The sequence below is a fragment of the Lucilia sericata genome, unplaced genomic scaffold (genome assembly GCF_015586225.1).
Source record: "Lucilia sericata isolate MDLA Ls3-8-SP2 unplaced genomic scaffold, ASM1558622v1 Contig000058F_arrow, whole genome shotgun sequence".
NCBI lineage: Eukaryota > Metazoa > Arthropoda > Insecta > Diptera > Calliphoridae > Lucilia > Lucilia sericata.
The window spans coordinates 581653-604915 of NW_023994094.1; the positions used below are offsets into that span (position 1 = coordinate 581653).

At 31.9% G+C, this 23263-nt stretch overlaps 1 protein-coding gene across 11 annotated transcripts in view; it reads left to right on the forward strand.

Moving 5' to 3' along the window:
* LOC119616110 (vascular endothelial zinc finger 1) overlaps nucleotides 1-22302 on the forward strand; it is a 39084-nt gene extending 16782 nt beyond the window's left edge. For 4 of the 11 annotated variants that reach the window (XM_037972307.1, XM_037972306.1, XM_037972308.1 and 1 more), the window contains exons 2-6: nucleotides 18448-19197; nucleotides 19263-19481; nucleotides 19545-20367; nucleotides 20549-20665; nucleotides 20880-22302. In XM_037972307.1, the coding sequence (XP_037828235.1) occupies nucleotides 18452-19197; nucleotides 19263-19481; nucleotides 19545-20367; nucleotides 20549-20665; nucleotides 20880-21302 (2328 nt within the window). In that variant the 5' untranslated portion in view covers nucleotides 18448-18451 and the 3' untranslated portion in view covers nucleotides 21303-22302. Of the gene's footprint in view, nucleotides 1-7318; nucleotides 7553-18447; nucleotides 19198-19262; nucleotides 19482-19544; nucleotides 20368-20548; nucleotides 20666-20879 lie in introns of those variants that run through there. The other 7 variants (XM_037972314.1, XM_037972315.1, XM_037972311.1 and 4 more) reach the window with 6 other exon arrangements.
* Nucleotides 22303-23263: the final 961 nt, after the last annotated feature.

The window sequence follows — 23263 nt, forward strand, 5'->3', positions numbered from 1 at the left end:
TGTAAAATACAGGGAGAACAAAAAAAAAAATTTTAAATAAAAAAAAAAAAACGATTTCTCAATAGTGAAAAAAAAGACAAGAAGAATAAATGAATTGCATCGATTACATTGAATTGTCATAGTTTGACTTTATTCCGCTGGCGTGCAAGTGTTTGTGTTTAAATATCTGTTTGTGTTAGTGTTGTAATGGTTCCCATTCTATCTGGCTCGACATTTGTGTGTTTGCTTATTGTGTGTTGGTTGGACCTAACCTACCACATTTTCAAAAACTTCTCCCCCGTCCTAACGAACACACTCATTCATACTCACACATTCTCATAAACAAAATGAGCACAAAATAAAAACACCAACAACAAACAGCCAGCGACAACGAAAAAAAAAGTGACAGCAAAAATATTTGATGAAGAGAAAAATTAGGTCAACAAAATAAACCCCACCATACACCTGTCGCCTCTCTACCGCCTTAACTGCTCCACCATACATCCATCCATCCGTTCGTTCATCCAACCATTCGAGTACACCAACCAACACCACACAGTGGTATAGGAAAAAAAAAAGAGGGAAATAATTCGGTAACTTCTAAACGGTTAATCCGATTTTAATGAAATTTGGTGTGCACAAAGAGGAGGTGTTGTCGAGTTTAGGTTTTGAATTTGGACCTTATAGGCCAACCAGGGGCCCGGCGGGGGGTCCTCAAATTAGGACACCTCGGCTATGTTAAATTTTTAAAACGATCCTATTTCTTCATTTGAGTTCCGATTTAAAAAAAATTTCGTATATAGAATCTCCTCATCGAGCACTATAAAAAATGTCGTCGTAGCAGTAAATTATCTCTTATAGTTTAGGAGATATTCGCATTTGAATATTAAAATTTTAAAATTTTTACCGTCCTTACTTTAGTTTTTTTGATAATAGCAGGTCCAAATATTTCCGATTTTCGCCATTTTTTTTTATTTGCTTAACAACAAGTTTATATACCAAGCAGTGAAAGAATTATGTAAAAATCATGACTGAGTCCAAAGTTATAGGCATTTAAATTTAAAAAATTAAAAAAAGGCGATTTTTTGACATTTTTTTGGGAAAAAAGTATCTTTTTCTTTTTAAGTTATCTAAAAAGTTTCTAAGAAGATGTATATAGAATTTATACTTTTTGGAAAGCTGACTTTACATAAAATACGATAAATGAAACAAAACCTAAAAATTTTTGATACCGAGGGGACCAGGTCCATCCAAAAAAACCCTATTTTTTATGGAAAATTAAATTTTGAGCAAAAATTCTCAAATCGCATAGTCGATATCAAATTATAGTGACCTGTTTTATATGACCCAATAAGTTCTTAATCATTTTGTAACGGGTTTCGATAACCCCGCCCCTGGTATGGATATAATAGGCAAAAAACCAAAAAATCCCATTTTTGGGATTTTTTAAAACTTTTTTGGGAATTCCGGGATTTCTAATAAGAAAATTCGAAATTTTTATTTAATTTTAGATTTTGAGTAAAAAAATCTACCTAACTGTAAAATTTCATCAAAAAATATTCATAAATAAAATTTTTATTGCAATTTGAAAAATTTGTATCTTCGCAAAAACTGAATAAAAAACATTTTTTAATTTTTTTTAAAAAAAGTATTCCGCGAATTTTTTAATTTTCAAAAATTATATACAGTTTTGAAAAATAGACAAAATTACCTTTCCATTGATATATAACATGCCTACCTAATGTTTTTTAAGTGACAAATTAATTAGGGAAAACTCAACATCTTTTAGAAAATTTACCTAGCACTATTATTTTCATCCATATATGTAACAAATTTAAGAGTTAACCTTATGGATGAAAATAATAGTGCTAGGCAAATTTTCTAAAAGATGTTGAGTTTTCCCTAATTAATTTGTCACTTAAAAAACATTAGGTAGGCATGTTATATATCAATGGAAAGGTAATTTTGTCTATTTTTCAAAACTGTATATAATTTTTGAAAATTAAAAAATTCGCGGAATACTTTTTTTAAAAAAAATTAAAAAATGTTTTTTATTCAGTTTTTGCGAAGATACAAATTTTTCAAATTGCAATAAAAATTTTATTTATGAATATTTTTTGATGAAATTTTACAGTTAGGTAGATTTTTTTACTCAAAATCCAAAATTAAATAAAAATTTCGAATTTTCTTATTAGAAATCCCGGAATTCCCAAAAAAGTTTTAAAAAATCCCAAAAATGGGATTTTTTGGTTTTTTGCCTATTATATCCATACCAGGGGCGGGGTTATCGAAACCCGTTACAAAATGATTAAGAACTTATTGGGTCATATAAAACAGGTCACTATAATTTGATATCGACTATGCGATTTGAGAATTTTTGCTCAAAATTTAATTTTCCATAAAAAATAGGGTTTTTTTGGATGGACCTGGTCCCCTCGGTATCAAAAATTTTTAGGTTTTGTTTCATTTATCGTATTTTATGTAAAGTCAGCTTTCCAAAAAGTATAAATTCTATATACATCTTCTTAGAAACTTTTTAGATAACTTAAAAAGAAAAAGATACTTTTTTCCCAAAAAAATGACAAAAAATCGCCTTTTTTTAATTTTTTAAATTTAAATGCCTATAACTTTGGACTCAGTCATGATTTTTACATAATTCTTTCACTGCTTGGTATATAAACTTGTTGTTAAGCAAATAAAAAAAAATGGCGAAAATCGGAAATATTTGGACCTGCTATTATCAAAAAAACTAAAGTAAGGACGGTAAAAATTTTAAAATTTTAATATTCAAATGCGAATATCTCCTAAACTATAAGAGATAATTTACTGCTACGACGACATTTTTTATAGTGCTCGATGAGGAGATTCTATATACGAAATTTTTTTTAAATCGGAACTCAAATGAAGAAATAGGATCGTTTTAAAAATTTAACATAGCCGAGGTGTCCTAATTTGAGGACCCCCCGCCGGGCCCCTGGTTGGCCTATAAGGTCCAAATTCAAAACCTAAACTCGACAACACCTCCTCTTTGTGCATACCAAATTTCATTAAAATCGGATTAACCGTTTAGAAGTTACCGAATTATTTCCCTCTTTTTTTTTTCCTATACCACTGTGCACCATTGAAACACACATTCAAACACACACACACACACATTGATTTGTTTGCTACGCATATGGGGGACAACAATAATAAAAGAGGGAAATTACGAAAAAAAGAGTATTAAAAAAACTAGTGTATGGGAGCATAAAATGAGAGTAAATTGCATACATGAAATTGTTATTGCACTTGATGTAAACAAAAAAAAAAATTACACAAAAAAAAAAGAACAAAAAAAAGAAAACCTACATACGTTCAGTGACTGAATATGCATGCAAGTGCATTCATTAAATATGTACAAACATCCACAACAACAGCAACAACAACATCAATTCTGTTGTGTAAAGTGTGTGACAATGTGGGGGTGTCACAAGTGAGCAAGGTGGTATTGGATAGAGTGGTGATAGAGAGAGATTGCGAGGGAACATGTGTTAGTTTCAGGCTATTTGCAGATTTCTTTGTACGATTGCAAAGGGAACAAGTTCATAATATCCATTCTATAACATAGATACAATATGTATGTTTGTGTGTCCATATGTGCTTTATTATAAACGTTTTATAAATACCAAAGTTTGAAACCACATAGGGAGTACAACAGTGTGTTACAACAACAGAGTTACCTTGTTTTTAAGTATTTAATATCCATTGGATCTATTACATAGAATTTGGGAGTTCTGTTAGATGAGAGCTATAACCTTTCCCATCTTATTTGGCAATACATATATGGATTCCTCGTCAAAGCCAATTTCGGATACCCTGCTCTGAAATGAAGCATATTTTAGTGAGAGCGTTCTCTATCGATCGAAATAAGTTGTTGACGAACGGTTTAAGGTGTGGACTATAAGGCGGGTAAAACAAAGCAGGACTTGCAACATGTGGCCGAGCGTTCTCATGATAATACGGGTTCACGTATGAACGCGTCGAACGAATCATTTTAAATGAATATGATGACACATCCCCATTCCAACCGTTTGTTATAGATGGAACCCTTCAAGACCCACCAAATACAAAGCATTATCTTGCCATCATTTACTACATTCCGCAATGACGTTGATCCGACTTTTCGGCAATGCTTTACGTACGATTTTTTGATCTACGGGCTGTCGTAGTAGATCCAATTTTCATCAGCAGTAATGAAACGGATTTCAATAGCTCTAGTCCCACCACTACATTCGGCAAATTCCTTGATCCGGCTGTTGGGTAAAGCTTTGCTCTTCGGACTGTCATAATAGATCCACCTTTCATTGCGATTCAGAAATGATTTCTTTTTTTAGTGTTTAAATCGATTTCAATAGCTCTAGTCCCACCAAATACACAGCATTGCCTTGCCATCACTTACTACATTCGGCAATGACGTTGGTCAGGCTGTTTGGCAAAGCTTCATGCACGATTTTTGGCTCTACGGGCTGTCATTTCATTGTCAGTAATTATACGATGCTGTTGTGAATCTGACACTTTGGAATGCATAATAAATAGTTGTGCTAAATGACTCAGAAGACTACATATATGGAACATTTTTGGTCGCGATATTAACCTTAAGGCTGAAGATTGCTCTTGATTTTCATATAGCATTGGTATTTCACATAAAAAAGTCTAAAGGTTCCAAATTGCAGATTCACATAGGCCAAGATGGCTGATAACGTGATTACCACATTTAGATCTGTAACAACAGGTCTGTGATTGTGCGTTCGAGTTGTTGAGTTCGACTGCGAATCGGTGTTCTTGGACTTGTATTATTAGTCGCGCGATGTAAATCGATATAAATAAAGAATGTGGTTTGATTTGCGTCAATTGGATGTTATTAATACAATAGATAATACATATGGAATTTGTCATTGTTAAAGTATATTTTGGTCCCATAACTTTCATTCAATTACAGATATTAATAGGTTTATACCACAAAACAAAATATAGTAATTGACTCTTAAAAGATTATCATTATTGAAAAGGATCATCATTTTCCAGAATTTCAAACATTTGGCACAAAAATCGCCAATTATAAGCATGTGACGGTTATTGGAAAGGAGCGCACGTGGTGGCACCCAAAACGCGGGAAGAATTTTGGTTTATTGAAGTATTGAAGCCTCTTTTGTGAGTAAGAAACTTACATCTCCAGGTGCTGTTGCCGAATCATTAAAAGCCATTCCATTACATCTCGGAAAATATATATTTATATAGCACTCTTTTCTATTTATACATTCATTCACAATAAGTTGGCAACTCTAGTTTTGTAAACTTAATTCTCTCGCGCTCTTTTTGTACAATGTAAAACTATGTATACGCTCTCTATTCACCACTAATGTTTGTAAGTAAGTTAATAGGTGAATAGTAGTAGTGTAGTAGCAGTAGTAGTTCCATTACCACCACCAACAACAACACCAACAACATAAAGTAGCAGCAACAACAACAACAACAACATTCAAGCCAACATAAACATAGAATGGAATATTAGCAAACAATGCCATTAAGTTTGGCCGCATTAAGCACACCGCTGACTTAAGTAATTTGCTCCCATTTTTGTTGTGTTTTTTCTTTCTTCATATTTTGTTTTCTATACTGACACAAAAAAAAAAACAAACGGCTGTAATTGACTGACAGCCAGGCAGACACACTGGCAAAGATGGAGTGTGTGAAAAATTCTCTAAGAGAACATACAAATTTACTATCTAACTAGCATACCAATTGGCTGGCTGGCTGTCAGTCAGCCGGACAGACTTTGTGTCTGGTCGGTTGGCGGGTGCTGGTGTTATTAGTGTTGTAGCAAGTGCTGTTTCGCAATAGAATATAGAATGAGAAAAATGAAAATGTAAAGAAAAACAGAAAAATTTTATAAAAAATAAAATAAAATCTGCAGCAGCAGCATGAAATCATTGTGGCATAACGTTGGCGTATCGGCTTAATAGTTCTTCTGTTTCCATTTTATTATTGTTGCTCTGGCATTGATGTGTCAGTTGAGTTGCTGTGATGGTAGCAAGCGTAAGGGGGGAAGGTAATTCCTGTTCCACTTTCTATCTTTGGGAGCACATAAACACAACAAACACAACACTCATGAACATGAAAGCAGTGTAACCAAAGTATGTCATACCGTGGAAAGTGGTTTCGTGTTGTTGTTTTTGTTTTTGGTGTTTTCTTCTTTTTTTTATAAAAAATATTTTTGTTGCCTCCACCGTGTGTGTATTTTTGTGAATGTGTTTTTTTTTTGCTGCTAACGATATTGCCAAATGTAGGGAAAGTTCCTTTTTTAGAGGGATTTGCCAAAAAATTATTCCCTAGAGAAAAAGGGTTAGAGATATGTGAAGATATCTCGAATAAGAAGATATTATTTTAAAGTTGGCAGAATAGACTTTCAGATGGCGTTGAGTATTTCATAAATAAAATTATCTTGGCGCTGTATTAAAGTCTCCAAAAAGTCCAAAAATTGCGTTTTTGTTCAAACTTCTGGACATGATATCTCAAAACCCAGATAGGATGGAGAAAATCTGACGATTTAGCGTGGCTCAGTGGTCTCAGAGATTCGACATTTTTCAAATTTTGTCGGCCTGTGCTATTTACGATCATATCATATTTGATCCCGTGACATGTTCGTAAACATTGCTCTCTAGCATCGTTGACCAAACATTCATTCATTGCATTGGCCGAGCGACAAGCGGTCGAAGACTACTATTTTCCCTAACAGGTTGGATAAATCAACTTAATTGTCCCAGAATGTCCAATGTGGGATCTGTCGAAATTTTGGAGATTTTTTCTTAATAATTTCAGTAAATTCTTGGAAAATTCTTCTGGCAACACAGATGATTGCTGCTGTTGTCGCTGAAGAGTTAGTATTACGTTTTCAAGTTGTTGGCACATGTTGTTTGTGTGTGGCAGGCAGGCTGACTGGCACATCTGCACATTGTTCACACTACAAACTCATTGACACTCACTCACTCACTCATTCTCGTTGCTCGTTGGCTTATGCGACTTTGCTTTTGTTTTCGCGAAACGTTTCATCGTTTTATATTCAGTTGATGACATTATTATTGTTGGTGTTGTTGTTGCTGGTGTTACAACAAATATTGTAACTAAGTATAAATTTATATATTTAGACGTTTGTGGGATGTGCGGTGGCCACAGCTAATCTTGTGGTATTTCCCATTTTATATTTTTAACTTCTTTTCTCTTCTTCTGCTCTTGTTTTGTTTTCTTTTTTCCTTTATAAATATTGATGTAAAATTAGTTCTCGTCATTACTACACGGTTGCTGTTGTTGCTAGTCTTTACAAACATATTTTTTTTGTAATTTTTAATTTTTCTGTTTCTGTTGGCTGTTTGGCAATTATTATTGTATCGTGTTGGGTTTGCGTACGTACTCACGAAAAACAAAAGCAAAATCAGAAAAACAGGTCATGGTGAAATGACCGCTTAACATTGTTACCTAAAAAAAACAAAACAAGAAAAAACAAAAAGAAAAACAACAAAATTCACATGTATAGCATGTAAGTATGAATGTTTTTATATTTGTCGTGTTGCTGTTGTTGCTTTTGCATGCTTTATGCGTTTGCCAATGTGTGTTGTGATGATTGTTGAGGATGGTGGTGGTGTATTTTGTCTGAAGTGTTGAAAATTAGGATGAAAAGTGAAATTTTTGAAGAGGGTCAAATTTGGGTTGAATGGATTATGATGTTGTTGATGTTATTGATTTGTTACCATTCCTTTTGATTTTGTTTAAAATCGAAAGAATGTACAACACTTTTTTCAAATGGATTCAGAACGAGGGGATTATACAAATTTATTTTTGGACATATGCCAAAATTTTCGAGGAAAATGGGGAAAGTGTTATAAAATATGTTTTCAAATTACACCCCGAAATGTGGAGCTGCTATCAGGTCGAATGTAAAAATAATGAACTAGTATTCTACATTATTATAGAAAATAATGTTATACACAAATTTTCTATAGAATATTGTGTTATAATCAAAGTTTTCAATAGAAAATATTGTTATACATAGGATAAAAGTGTTATGCTCAAAATTTTCTGTGGAAAAAAGTGTTATACACTAGTTTTCTAAAGAAAATTGTGTTATGCATAAAATCTTATAGAGTCCAAAGTGTTATAAACAAAATTTTCTATATGAAAAAGTGTTATAATCAAAATTTTCTATAGATAAAAGTGTTATACTCAAAAATTTTTATAGAATTTTGTGTTATAATCAACATTTTCTATAGAAAATAGTGTTATACACAAAGTCTTAGTATAAGAAAAAGTTTTATAATCTACATTTTCTATAGTGTTATACATAAACATTGTCTATTGTCAAAAGTGTTATACTAAAAACTTTTTATAGAAAATTGTGTTATAATCAACATTTTCTATAGAAAATAGTGTTATACACAAAGTCTTAGTATAAGAAAAAGTTTTATAATCTACATTTTCTATAGTGTTATACATAAAAATTGTCTATTGTCAAAAGTGTTATACTAAAAACTTTTTATAGAAAATTGTGTTATAATCAACATTTTCTATAGAAAATTGTGTTATACACCAAATCTTATAGAGACAAAAGTATTATAATCAACATTTTCTATAGTCAAAAGTGTTATACACAAATGTTCTATAGTTATACACTAATTTTCTAATGAAAATTGTGTTATAATCAAAATTTTCTATAGAAAATAGTGTTATACAAAAAATCTTATAGATTCTATAGTCAAAAGTGTAATACACAAAATGTGTGTGTTATAAACAAATTTTTTAATGAAAATTGTTTTATAATCAAAATTTTCTTTAGAAAAAAGTGTTATACATAAAATTGTCTATAGTCAAAAGTCTTATACACAAAATGTTTTATAGATAAAAGTGTTATATTGAAAATTTTTTATAGATAATAGTGATATACTCAAAAATTTCTTTAGAAAATTGTGTTATAAACAAAACTTTCTATAGAAAATAGTGTTATACATAAAATTTTCTATAGTCAAAAGTGTTATGAACAAAATATTCCATAAAAAATGTGTTATAATCAAAATTTTCTATAATAGTGTTATAATCAACATTTCCTACCAAAAATGTTGTTATATATAAAATTTTCTATAGTCGAATGTGTTATACACAAAATATTATATAGATAAAAGTGTTATATTTATATTTATATTATATTTCAATAGAATTTATTAGAAGAAGTTATACTCAGAATTATCTGCAATTTTTTATTAATAGTTTTTTTTTTTTTATAGAGAAAAGTGTTATACACGAAATTTTCTATCGAAAATTGCTGTTTGTATTGAAAAGAGCTGTTAATTCTTTTGGTCCTTCTCGTCTGAGTAATATTGTGCACTCAAAGAGTATTACTAGTGGTATGAGTGATATTAATAGCAACAATTTACATCAAGTATACTTTTTATATCAGGAATTTTAATCAATTAATATTAAGAAAAGAATCAAACTACTACTAATATTTTCAAAATCAAATTGTAAATCAAAAAAACTCATTAAATTTATAGCCCGATTATTTTCAAACGATCAACTGTCATCTTAATGTTGTGAAATGTTAACACGTCATTACTAGTGTTTATGTATGTCAAATAAACACGCATAGCCGTTTCTGACATTTTCAAGACATATTATTATAATATGCAATTTTCTCTGCTACTTCTTCTGCTGCTCTCAAATTTTCTTAATATGGCAGCCCTGAAAATTGCGTTGCTTCTTTTTAAATAGTTTCTTTTGTGAGCAAGTGTGCACTTTTTTGTTGTCTTCATTTAATGATGACAAAGATTGTTGTTTTTTGTATGTAAATCAAGGTGTAGCAATATGTGTGGGATTTACCCAACACACCCCATCAATCCCTCTATCACTATGTTTTGGCACTAAAAATAGGGTTCATTTGTGTGCCATAAAAACACACACACGAACTAACAAGAAGAACTAAAAATGAAACAACTTGAGAGATAAAAAAAAGCAAAACTAGTCCTAATTTACTTACAACAAACATGCACATGTAAACAGAACTGTAAAGGTATTAAATCTTTAATAGTTCAAACATATTTAATTAATTTTTTAAAATAAATTTAGTTCTCTTACTAAAACAAATAATAATTATAGAAATGAAATGTTTTTTTTTCCATAAAAGTCTTAATCATCTTACTACTACTACTACTACTACTATAGTAAAGTCTTATAAATAAACAATTTATTTTTATATACAAATTGCGGGTTCTTGGTTTTTTAAATATTTGTGGTTTCCTTGTAATTATTCTTAATTCTTATTACAATATACATATGTATTTGAAATTTCAGAATTATAAATTATTTAAAAATAGCATTAATGTTTCATATGGAATTGATGATTAAGCATAAATCATGGGTTAAGTTAAACCTTTTACCACAGGATTTGAAAAAAAAATTACCTACTTTCAGCGTAAAAGTTTTTTTATGGTATGTGTAAGTTTTACACTATACATACATATATAATAATAAACTAGTATATTTAAAGAAATTTGAAATAACAGGCTAATAAGCTTAAAAATATTCCGAAAATACCGAACTTTCGAAAGTGCTACCGACATGAACACAGAACTCATTCCACAAAATTGAACTAATTTTTAAAGAACTTGCTTTTTCGCCATGATATGTTTTAAAAGAAACTTTGGTATTTAATAATAATACGTAGTTTTCCATCCCTGCTTAGACAACATTTGGTACAATTTTGAAAGATAAAACTGTCACAAAAACTTCTAAATGATAAACCCTCAGAAGTAACTTCTAGAGACAAGATTGTTGCGGATTTCAGCCACATCATAAACACTTCTGGATGATAGTCTTCTAGAAGTGCATTTCACGTGTCTCACAAAGAACTTTTTTCATGGGGAACAGTTCTTCTCTACGGAGGAATTAAACGGGAAAGTAATTTACGCGCCTTATCACATACAATCAACTCCTAAGTGACATTCACGATAAGAATGTTTTCATTTTAAAAGTTTAACTTTATATAACTGTACATTTTATAAGTGTTCGTGGGAAAATGTTTAGTTCTTGTAGAGTCGGGAGGAGATTTATGATTTGGCTATGATTTTTCAACAACTTTCTGAAGCCAACTGATGGCGTAGAAAACTTAAATTTGACATATTTAAAGTAAAGACACTCAAAAAAACTTCTACGGTGCCAGATTTTTGAATGTCGGTCAGTAGGTGTCTTACTTATAAACCGAGTCCATATCGTTCAAACACTTAAGAAACGATTAGACCAGGCCACAAAGCAATATCTTCAGTATTCAAGCAAGGACTTTTGATAATTTTGGAATCCGTATCACTTACGAATGGCAACTCTGTCTTATTGTCCTCTTTCTCACACCTTTTACTTTCAGGAAAAGCTTAATTTACCCAGTTCCACACACTAACCTGTTTTTGTACGTCTTCTTTAATTAAAATTAGACCATCTGTAAAATTATGTTTAAATTTGTGCTTATTTTAGGTTTCTTTTTGGAACGCATCCAATTAACATTGAAAATTATGTCAAAGCACAAAAAAAAAAAAAAAACGTTACCAGCATTTGAAATTATGAAATACTCACGGATCAACTGACCATACGAACAAACTATTAATATGATTTATGAGTTTAAGGTGGTAGACTCTATAAAAACAACAAAGAACTATTAAAATTACTAAAAGTTAAAAACAAACATGTTTTAGCAGGTTTTTATTGTTATTTTTATAAGAGGACTAAAATTCAATGAATTTAAACAAATACGCACTTTGCTCAAGCAAAAAAACTATAGCAAAATTAAAAATAAAACAATAAAATCAAACAAAATAAATGTTTGTTATAAACGAAAGATACATACATATGTTTTCATATCTAATACTAGGGAATGCAATATATCTAACTTTATTTATTTGATATAAATATAAAGAGCTAAAATTAAGTAGCAAAAAAAAAAACTGAAATAATTATTAATAGATTCATCGTGTTTGCTGTCTTCTTTCCTCTTTGTCTTTCTTTAAGTGTAACTTTGTATTTATATGTGTGTTTGTCATAAATAAATAGTTTTTTTCCTCTTTCTCGCTTTTGCTATGATTTAAAACTTCAACACAAAGCGCATCTTAACGAAGTCATTAGGTCAAGTTTTTAAGGCCAACTAGGTCACTTTATGATGATGATGATACCAACAACTAACATACATACATCATGCCTACCAACAACAAACATCAATCTTTTTAATCGTATGTATGAAAAAAAAAAGTTAAGAAAAAGAAAAAAAAAAAAAAAAATAATATAACATACATAAAGAAAATCAAAGTGTAATAAAACAAAATAAAAAAAAGTTTAGTTATAAAGGGAAAATTTACATTTATATGTACATAGATACTTAGATACTATATATATGCATAATTATAGTATTGCCAAATATCTGGAATTTTAATACTCTTAATGATTATTATAAATGGGTCAATTGTATTTAGCTTACTAACCAACTTTTAATATAAAATGTATTTTCTAGCTTGAAAAAAAGTTATAACCTTCAAATAACTATTTAGTTACAAAACAGGTTAATTTATTAATATGCTATTTAACTATTATATTAAGTATAAAGTCGGAAATCTACCCTTTTATCCCAAATTCGTGGAAATCTAGAATAGCTAGATATATAGATAGACAGACAGACAGACAGACAGACAGATAGATAGATAGATAGATAGATAGATAGATAGATAGATAGATAGATAGATATATATAGATAGATAGATAAATAGATAGATAGATAGATAGATAGATAGATAGATAGACAGACAGACAGACAGACAGACAGATAGATAGATAGATAGATAGATAGATAGATAGATAGATAGATAGATAGATAGATAGATAGATAGATAGATAGATAGATAGATAGATAGATAGATAGATAGATAGATAGATAGATAGATAGATAGATAGATAGATAGATAGATAGATAGATAGATAGATAGATAGATAGATAGATAGTAGATAGATAGATAGATAGATAGATAGATAGATAGATAGATAGATAGATAGATAGATAGATAGATAGATAGATAGATAGATAGATAGATAGATAGATAGATAGATAAATAAATAAATAGATAGATAGATAGATAGATAGATAGATAGATAGATAGATAGATAGATAGATAGATAGATAGATAGATAGATAGATAGATAAATAAATAAATAAATAAATAGATAGATAGATAGATAGATAGATAGATAGATAGATAGATAGATAGATAGATAGATAGATAGATAGATAGATAGATAGATAGATAGATAGATAGATAGATATAAATAAAATGCGTTAAATTAGATTACCATTGCATCGGCTGATAGTCAGGAAGTCACTTTCACGCTTCTCATTGATAACGTTTCATCAGGAACAGTTCTTCTTTACGGAAGATCTGTACTTCAGTGTTTTAATGTATAGTTTAATTGTCGAATCGGATGGCAGATGTTTCTGGGTTACTTCTGCGATAGATAATATATACGGGGCCTATGAAAATAAATGTTGTCTTCATACATTTTTTAAAAGTTCCTAACTAATGCTCGTAACTGGGACAATTTTTCTTTTTTTTCTCCTACAGAGCATTCTACAGATCTACCTAATCATTTGAAAGAATTACTTAAATACAAAGTGATAGCTTAACTTTTTTGAGAACTGGACTCTATATGTACCACATTTCATCAAGTTCCCGTCATTTCATCACTACTCGGTCCAATTATTTGTTCTAAATTTCATTTAATACTCAAAACACATTCGGAACCTCTGTTAATTATCTACCACACGCATGCTCGTACTTAATTTTGCCAGCGACAGTAACAATAATTCTGGTATAAAGTTTTTCTTGTTGTTGCTGTTGTTAAGCATGCATGAATACATATGTATGCATGTCATTCATGCATGCAGTAGACAAGACAACCACATAAAAAAAAACAAAGATTTGTTAGTTTTGGCAAATCTGCCTGTTCGTCTATCTGTCGTTTCGTTTGCCTGATAGTCATAAACTAGTTTTATATGATTTCCCAACCCTGTTCGTTGTTTGAAATTTTGTTGTAGCCGCAGACGCAGCTGCTGTTAACTGCGAAGCGTTGTCTTAACCAAATGTTTAACTGTGGCAAAGCTCCTTTGAACATTGACTCTGTGCGCCGTTTATTAGTTTGTTGTTTTTTTGCTAATCAAGTTTTTTTTGTTTGCTGTTTCTTTTATTTATGTATTTCTATGCCATCAGGTGGTTACCAAATCTTGTAAAGCAAGAAGTGTAGAGAAGGAGGCAGGTGACTTAAGAGGGGACGAACTTAAAGAATTCTTTTTAGGTTTATTTTTATTTTTGGCATTAGATGCAGTCGTGTGAAGCGCGCACTTGTGCATATAGAAGTTATTGAACAGATTTTATATTGCAAAAATAGACGTGTTTCGTAAAAAAATTTAACAAAAAAAAAAAAAAAAAACTGAGCTTCAAAAAAGATGTGTTGTGTTGCAATCTTGGCCATTTGTTATTATAGTTGTTGTTGTTACTTTGCTGTTGTTTGGCTTTAATGGGTTTTTGTATCTAAAAGCATTGAGTAACATTTATTATATTAATTCAAATAGATATGTACGTACAAAAACACACATTTACTGTTTCGACTATATGGTCTTGTAACCAGTAAGAATTTTTAGCCGTTTGTTAGTCAAAGTTGGTAAACGACTGTATTGAGAAATATTGTACATATTTCCATTGCAAAATAGCACAGACAAATTTCACTCTTAAGCAATGGAGAAGGCACCATCAACAATAACAACAATCATCATCGCCATCACATAACATTGACCTCAAAAGCAATTAGTGAAAGCAATCCTCGGAATTCTATGTTCTATTCCTCTTCTTTATTATTATTTCAAACCGGATCAATTAAATGTTTATTTGTTGTGGTCTGGTTTCGTTTCGTTTTTCTTTCTTCTTCTTTTTCTTACTTTTGAATATTGGGTCAAAAATGAAATTGTTAAGTGTAACAGATTGTTTTGAAAATGAAGAGAAAGAATGTGGATTAATGGTAGAAAAGCGGTAATGGTGGTAATGGAATGTATTTACTTTTCATATTTATCGATGTGAATGGAAAATTTGCGGAATAGGCTTAATTGATGTTTAGTTTCCCTGAATTTTCAAACATGTTTAGAGTACTTAATAAGTAATAATATTTTCTGGAATATTAAAAAAACGTTGAAGCATCATGTTTGCAAAATGTTCTAGGACCAAGTTTATGCTACAACCTTGCAAAATACAATGTTGCACCAACATGTGTATACAATATCATGGCAGTATGTTTACAGCAACAGTATCATAAGGAAATGTTTATATTGTAAATCATTTGCAACATTTATTAGGCAACAAAGTAGTACAAACATGATTAACTAGACTATAGATAGATTATATTATAAACCAGACTATAGACTAGACTGAAGACCGGACTATAGACGATACTATAGCCTAGACTATAGACTAGACTATAGACTAGACTATAGACGAGACTATAGACTAGACTATAGACGAGACTATAGCCTAGACATAGACGAGACTATAGACTAGACTATCGACGAGACTATAGACTAGACTATAGACTAGACTAAGATAGACTATAGACGAGACTATAGACTAGACTATAGACGAGACTAGACTAGACTATAGACTAGACTATAGACGAGACTATAGACTAGACTATAGACTAGACTATAGACTATACCTAATAGACTTAGACTATAGACTAGACTATAGACTAGACTATAGACTAGACTATAGACGAGACTATAGACTAGACTATAGACTAGACTATAGACAGGACCTATAGACTAGACTATAGACTAGACTATAGACTAGACTATAGACTAGACTATAGACTAGACTATAGACTAGACTATAGACTAGACTATAGACTAGACTATAGACTAGACTATAGACTAGACTATAGACTAGACTATAGACTAGACTATAGACTAGACTATAGACTAGACTATAGACTAGACTATAGACTAGACTATAGACTAGACTATAGACTAGACTATAGACTAGACTATAGACTAGACTATAGACTAGACTATAGACTAGACTATAGACTAGACTATAGACTAGACTATAGACTAGACTATAGACTAGACTATAGACTAGTCTATAGACTAGACTATAGACTAGACTATAGACTAGACTATAGACTAGACTATAGACTAGACTATAGACTAGACTATAGACTAGACTATAGACTAGACTAGAGTAGACTATAGACTAGACTATAGAATAGACTATAGACTAGTCTAGACTATAGACTAGACTATAGACTAGTCTAGACTATAGACTAGACTATAGACTAGACTATAGACTAGACTATAGACTAGACTATAGACTAGACTATAGACTAGACTATAGACTGGACTATAGACTAGACTATAGACTAGACTAGACTAGACTATAGACTAGACTATAGACTAGACCTATAGACTAGACTATAGACAAGACTATAGACTAGACTATAGACTAGACTATAGACTAGACTATAGACTAGACTATAGACTAGACTATAGACTAGACTATTAGACTAGACTATATAGACTAGACTATAGACTAGACTATAGACTAGACTATAGACTAGACTATAGACTAGACTATAGACTAGACTATAGACTAGACTATAGACTAGACTATAGACTAGACTATAGACTAGACTATAGACTAGACTATAGACTAGACTATTGACTAGACTATTGACTAGACTATTGACTAGACTATAGACTAGACTATAGACTAGACTATAGACTAGACTATAGACTAGACTATAGACTAGACTATAGACTAGACTATAGACTAGACTATAGACTAGACTATAGACTAGACTATAGACTAGACTATAGACTAGACTATATACTAGACTATAGACTAGACTATAGACTAGACTATAATAGACTATAGACTAGACTATAGACTAGACTATAGACTAGACTATAGACTAGACTATAGACTAGACTATAGACTAGACTATAGACTAGACTATAGACTAGACTATAGACTAGACTATAGACTAGACTATAGACTAGACTATAGACTAGACTATAGACTAGACTATAGACTAGACTATAGACTAGACTATAGACTAGACTATAGACTAGACTATAGACTAGACTAGACTATAGACTAGACTATACACTAGACTATACACTAGACTATAGACTAGACTATAGACTAGACTATAGACTAGACTATAGACTAGACTATACACTAGACTATAGACGACTATAGACTAGACTATAGACTAGACTATAGACTAGACTATAGACTAGACTATAGACTAGACTATAGACTAGACTATAGACTAGACTATAGACTAGACTATAGACTAGACTATAGACTAGACTATAGACTAGACTATAGACTAGACTATAGACTAGACTATAGACTAGACTATAGACTAGACTATAGACTAGACTATAGACTAGACTATAGACTAGACTATAGACTAGACTATAGACTAGACTATAGACTAGACTATAGACTAGACTATAGACTAGACTATAGACTAGACTATAGACTAGACTATAGACTAGACTATAGACTAGACTATAGACTAGACTATAGACTAGACTATAGACTAGACTATAGACTAGACTAGACTAGACTATAGACTAGACTATAGACTAGACTATAGACTGGACTATAGACTAGACTATAGACTGAACTATAGACTGGACTATAGACTATACTATTAACTACCAGAAGGACTACGTATCAAAAGTTTATAATTTGATAAAGTACAATTTTGGTTACAGAGAATTTCCGGGAATGAAATTGAAATGTCGGAATAATTTTTGAATATAGACAAGTTGTAAATGATTAACTGCTATTAGACAAAAATGTTTATTCTCTTTCAGCAACAAATTTTTGAACTGTGATATTTTAGTAACGAAAAATAATTGAACAATTAATTTAGGTTAAATCAATTTACAACCAAAACAAATATTTACCATAAAATGCATTTGAAATAAAAGTTGACGCAATCAAAAAAAAAAACATAGAATACTAATAAAAACCCAAGCAACACACATTAAAAGATGTTTGTAATCAGAACGTAAATTGGCTTAAATGGCCAACAAGCAACAAGTTTAAAGAGATTCTCTATGATGGGCATTAAATTACAGATAATTTTGTATTGCCACCACACAAATGTAAAACAAATTACTTACAGATAAATGTTAAAAATAAAAAAAAAAAACTTGTGCAATTTCCAGCATTTGAATAAATTAACAATTTTTTATTATTTTCATTTGCATATGTACCAACAACAACAAACTTGCTATAACTACTAGTGAAATATATGATTTTAATAGCATTTCCTTTTTGTGAATTTTTTTTTTAGCAAAATGACCGACACAATGAGTTCTGCCGGTCAGATGGATATCTCGTTAAAAGATAATGGACTCATTGTAGACATGTCGACAACAGCCTCTTTACTACATCACAATACATTATCAGCACACGCTCATGCTTTGCGCAGTCTGAAGGAACATCATCAACAGCAGCAACAACAACAGCAACTACATCATCATCACAGTTCGGAAGAACAATCCTCTTCGTCGTCCGATAATGGCGGCGACAATAAGCCACAATTGCAAAATACACCCATCACAGCCAATGTTAGTATATCGCCCACAAATCTATCAACGAATACCGCCAGTTCACCATCGCTCACTACATTCCGCTGCGAAAGCTGTGACAATTTCGAAACGAGTTCAAGAGCCTCCCTGCTACTGCATGTTGTACAGTGTTTATCGAATTCGGCCGCAGCCGCACGTCTCAAAAACGAAGATGTTGAACCGGAAAATTTACAGAATCCAGCCAGTGCAGCAACGCCAACAAGTGCATTAAATGTGACCGATAACAGTCACCCCAGTGTGGTAACAGCCAATAGTGCGGTGGTTAGTGCCATTGCCAATGGTAGTGCCAGTAGTCCGGCCGCCAATTCTTCGACTTCATCACAGCCAGCCTCTCGTAAAGTATTCGAATGTGATGTGTGCAATATGAAATTTTCCAATGGGGCAAATATGCGGCGCCATAAAATGAGACACACGGGTGTCAAGCCTTATGAATGCCGGGTGTGCCAAAAGAGGTAATTATCATTATTTATAAAATAATAATAATAATAATTTGTTAATTTTCTTATTTCTTAATTAGATTCTTCCGTAAAGATCATTTGGCTGAGCATTTTACTACACACACGAAAACGCTGCCGTATCATTGTCCCATTTGTAATCGTGGTTTCCAGCGCCAAATAGCCATGAGAGCTCATTTCCAAAATGAACATGTAGGTCAACATGATCTCGTCAAAACTTGCCCTCTATGCAGTTATCGAGCGGGTTCTATGAAATCCCTTAGAATACATTTTTTCAACAGGTATTTTTTCAAGGATTTCATAATTAAATTGGGGAATTAATTTTGTTTTTATTATTTCCCAAGACATGGCATTGATTTGGATAATCCGGGACCGGGCGGTTCATCGTCGCTGTTGCTCGCTCTGGAGTCACAGGCATCACAAGTAGCTGCCGCCGCTGCTGCTGCCGGTTTTGTACCGACCGGCTTAAATGCCGTAGCAGCAGCGGCAGCAGCTGCTGCCAATGCAGTCAATTCCAATGCGGCCATTGTCTCGGCCGCCGCCAACAGTATGCCCAGCCACCAGAGCGACAGCGGCGAGTCGCTACGTTCCGTGGAGAATGCTACACCACCCATGCACTTCTTAACACCACATGTGGAGATCTCAACCTTGCCCGACAATGGCCTCTCGGATAACGCCATATTCAATGTAAAGCAAACTTCCAATATTAATGATTCTCTTAAGTCTGTAGTAAATTCATTGACTTCCTCTACTTCATTCTATTCTCGTTCGTCCGTTGAGAATGTGCTCTTATGCGTTTTGCGTGCATTTGATTTGCAGGGTCACACCACAACAACCACAACAACAGCATCATCGGCCTCACCAACATCGGCATCCACTACCATACACACGGCCGGAAGTACCACAACTGAGGGAGGCGGCGGTGGAGGGGGACCGAAGGATCGTGATACCATAATGCAGTCACCGGTACCGTTGACCATTAGCAGTATGCCACCACAGGAACATCCCTTAGATTGTAATGCCAAATCGTTGCCTTCAAGTACCAGTAGCAGTAGCAACAGCAGTGCGAGTGGACCTCTCTGTGGACCGATGACATCGGTATCGCCAAAACAGCATCATCATGAGAATCATATAACACCCTCCATTAGTCTAATACCCATCAAACAGGCAAGTATTATTTCGTTAATAATTCGGATAGCAGGGCGAAAAAAGTCTGGGTCCAAATAATGACACTTGATGCTGTTTAATGTCGTAATTTGGCCCCTGATTTAATCACTTTCGGTCTTACTGATTAAGATTTAGAATAAAGATTTTAAATTGAGTACTTCTATTGATTTACGATTAACAGGAGCCCCCTAGCGAAGATTCTATTAAAAATAATATGAATGGAGACGCCTTGAATGGCGGAGACAGTAGTGAATCCGAATTCTCAGCACCCAATATGAGATTGACATCATTGATTAAGGTAAATTGTAGAATGGATCATCATTCTACACAAGTTAAAGCTATTCCCTATAAATATAAGAAATATCTCTATATATATTTTTGATGTCTCCTCCTATTTGTCAATTTCCCAACAGAGGACTTTAAACTATTTTACACTTTTGTTATAGAATTTTTAATAAAAATTTCAAAATTATTGCACAAGTATCCTAATAAATTCCATAAATTAATTTCAGATGCCACTTATTTCTTATGAACCCTTACAGGTATCACCTCTAAAATCTCTACTCAGAGAAGATCTTAAACGGCGCATTTGCGCCAAAGCTAATAATCGTATTACCCGTAATGCTGCCTCTATGGAAAATAATAATGTGATACAAAGCAGTTTAACGCCCACATGTGGAGCGGCCACTTCGTCTACGCCCATCTGCAATGGTACGATTACCTCGACGGGACCCGAAAGTGATTCGGGTGTATTAAATCGCAAACAAATACTAACTTGCCTATTCTGTGGCATTGAATTTCCCGATGAAACGCTGTATTTCCTGCACAAGGGCTGTCATTGTGAGAGTAATCCCTGGAAGTGTAATATATGCGGTGAACAGCTGAACAATGTCTACGAATTCAATGCTCATTTATTGAGTAAGAGTCATCAATAGCAACCAATGTCCAAGGATGTTCAGGCAACATCTACGACCTTAAGTGAGGCAAAAAGCTCTTTGTAAGTAATCTCTTTAAGTAAAAGAGAGAGAAATTTTAGTCAGTGGCTTAGACAGAGAGACAGACAGTGTTATAGGAAAAAAGAGCCAGAAGAGAGGCATTTCTTTTTATGAAGTTTTTAAATTTTTATTTTAATTACATTTTTAACAAACTAAAACAAATACTAGTTGTAAGTTGTTCTTTTAACAAACCAACAAAAACAAAAAATACATTTAAAAAACAAACAAAAAACAAGTGGGCAATGGCAATATTTTAAGTAAATTAATAAAAAATTTTAAAAATTTAATAACAATTGAAAAATTAAAAAAAAATTAACAAAAAACATTGGAGTGTGATAGTTAGTCGTTAGATTTAAAATTGAGTAATTTAAACTAAATTTTTCAGTTAAAAAAAAAAAAGAAAAGCAAGAAAAATCTATTTTAATTTTAAACAAAAAAAAAAAAAAAAAAAAAAACTGCATGATAACAAACCAATAGTTGCACTTATTTAACTTGATAGTTAAAAAAATAAGAAAAAACAAACAATACATTTAGTTTAAAAATACTTTAAAACAATAAATTCTAAATTTAGAACTTTAAGAAAGGACTTTTCTGAGTCCCAAACTAAAAACGAAATATTTCCATTTCTAACTGAACAAAAAGTTTAATGCAAATAGAGAAAAAGTTGGAAAAGTGTTGAAAAAAACATGTGATAAGTTTTATATTGGTTAAAAAAAACTGATTTAAGCTGGACACAGTGGTTTGTTAAGAGTTTGATAAAGATGAAAATTTAATTTCAAATTTCTCCAAAATTTGAAAAACTTTTTGAAAATCGATCGAAATTTTTTTTAAGCTCAAAGTCAAGATTAAAAAAAATCTATATAAAAAACCCTCCTGAGTATATTAAGCTGTGCTGAATCCGAAAATGACCTAAAAACATGAGGTTTTCAAATTTATATATCATCTGAGAGGCCCATCTAATGAGTTTAAAATAAGATATGAATATATTTATGGCAAATATTTCCACCGATAATATGACAGTAATTTAATAGATATCGTGTACCCCTAGGAACCCATAGCAACATTCTAGCGGCTTCAAATGTATCTCTCAATTACCCGAAAATTTTGATTTTCATAACTTTAACTGCCTTTTTACCTCATGCCATAGAAATTAGTCGAATTGCGAATGTGAAATGAGGAGCTTAAAGCGTAAGCCGTTACATTATGGGGCTCAAAACTTCCTCACTAATTTGAAGACTTCCTCACTAATAGAAGGGACTTCTGATCTTTACCATTCGAACAAAAGTTTTATGGGAAAAAGTCATAACAAGTTGTGAATTACAAATTTGCCGTGAAATTAGTGTTAAATACAGTAGTTTTCCGATTTAACGAACCCATATGTTGTCAGGCCTGTTCGTAAAATTGAAAAGTTCGTTATATGCAGTACTAACTAAAACGTGGGTTTTTGGTAGGAAAATAATTAAAAATAGGTGCATAAAATATTTTTTAAATGTATTTTATAAAAATTAATTCTTTTTTTATAAAAATAGCACAAAACACAAAATTCCGAATCTTATATATCCACCTTCAAACCATATTTGTGTCGAATTTCATCGCTGTATTTTTAATTCAGTCATGAGCGTTAAAGTTATTTCTCGAAGTTCATCGCTATACTCGTATTTTTAAGCGAGTAATGAGCGTTGAAGGTCAATTATGGACCGATTCCCATAAAATTTGTTAGAGATTTCTGTTAGTATAGAACATGTTTGAATCGAATTTCATCGGCGTACTCGTATTGTTAAGCGAGTAATGAGCGTTAAAGTCATTATCTGAAGGACGGACGGACATAGCTACATCGAACTAAAATTTAATAAGAACCCAGAATGTGTTACAGTTTTGGCTATAAAAGCACCGCTACAACT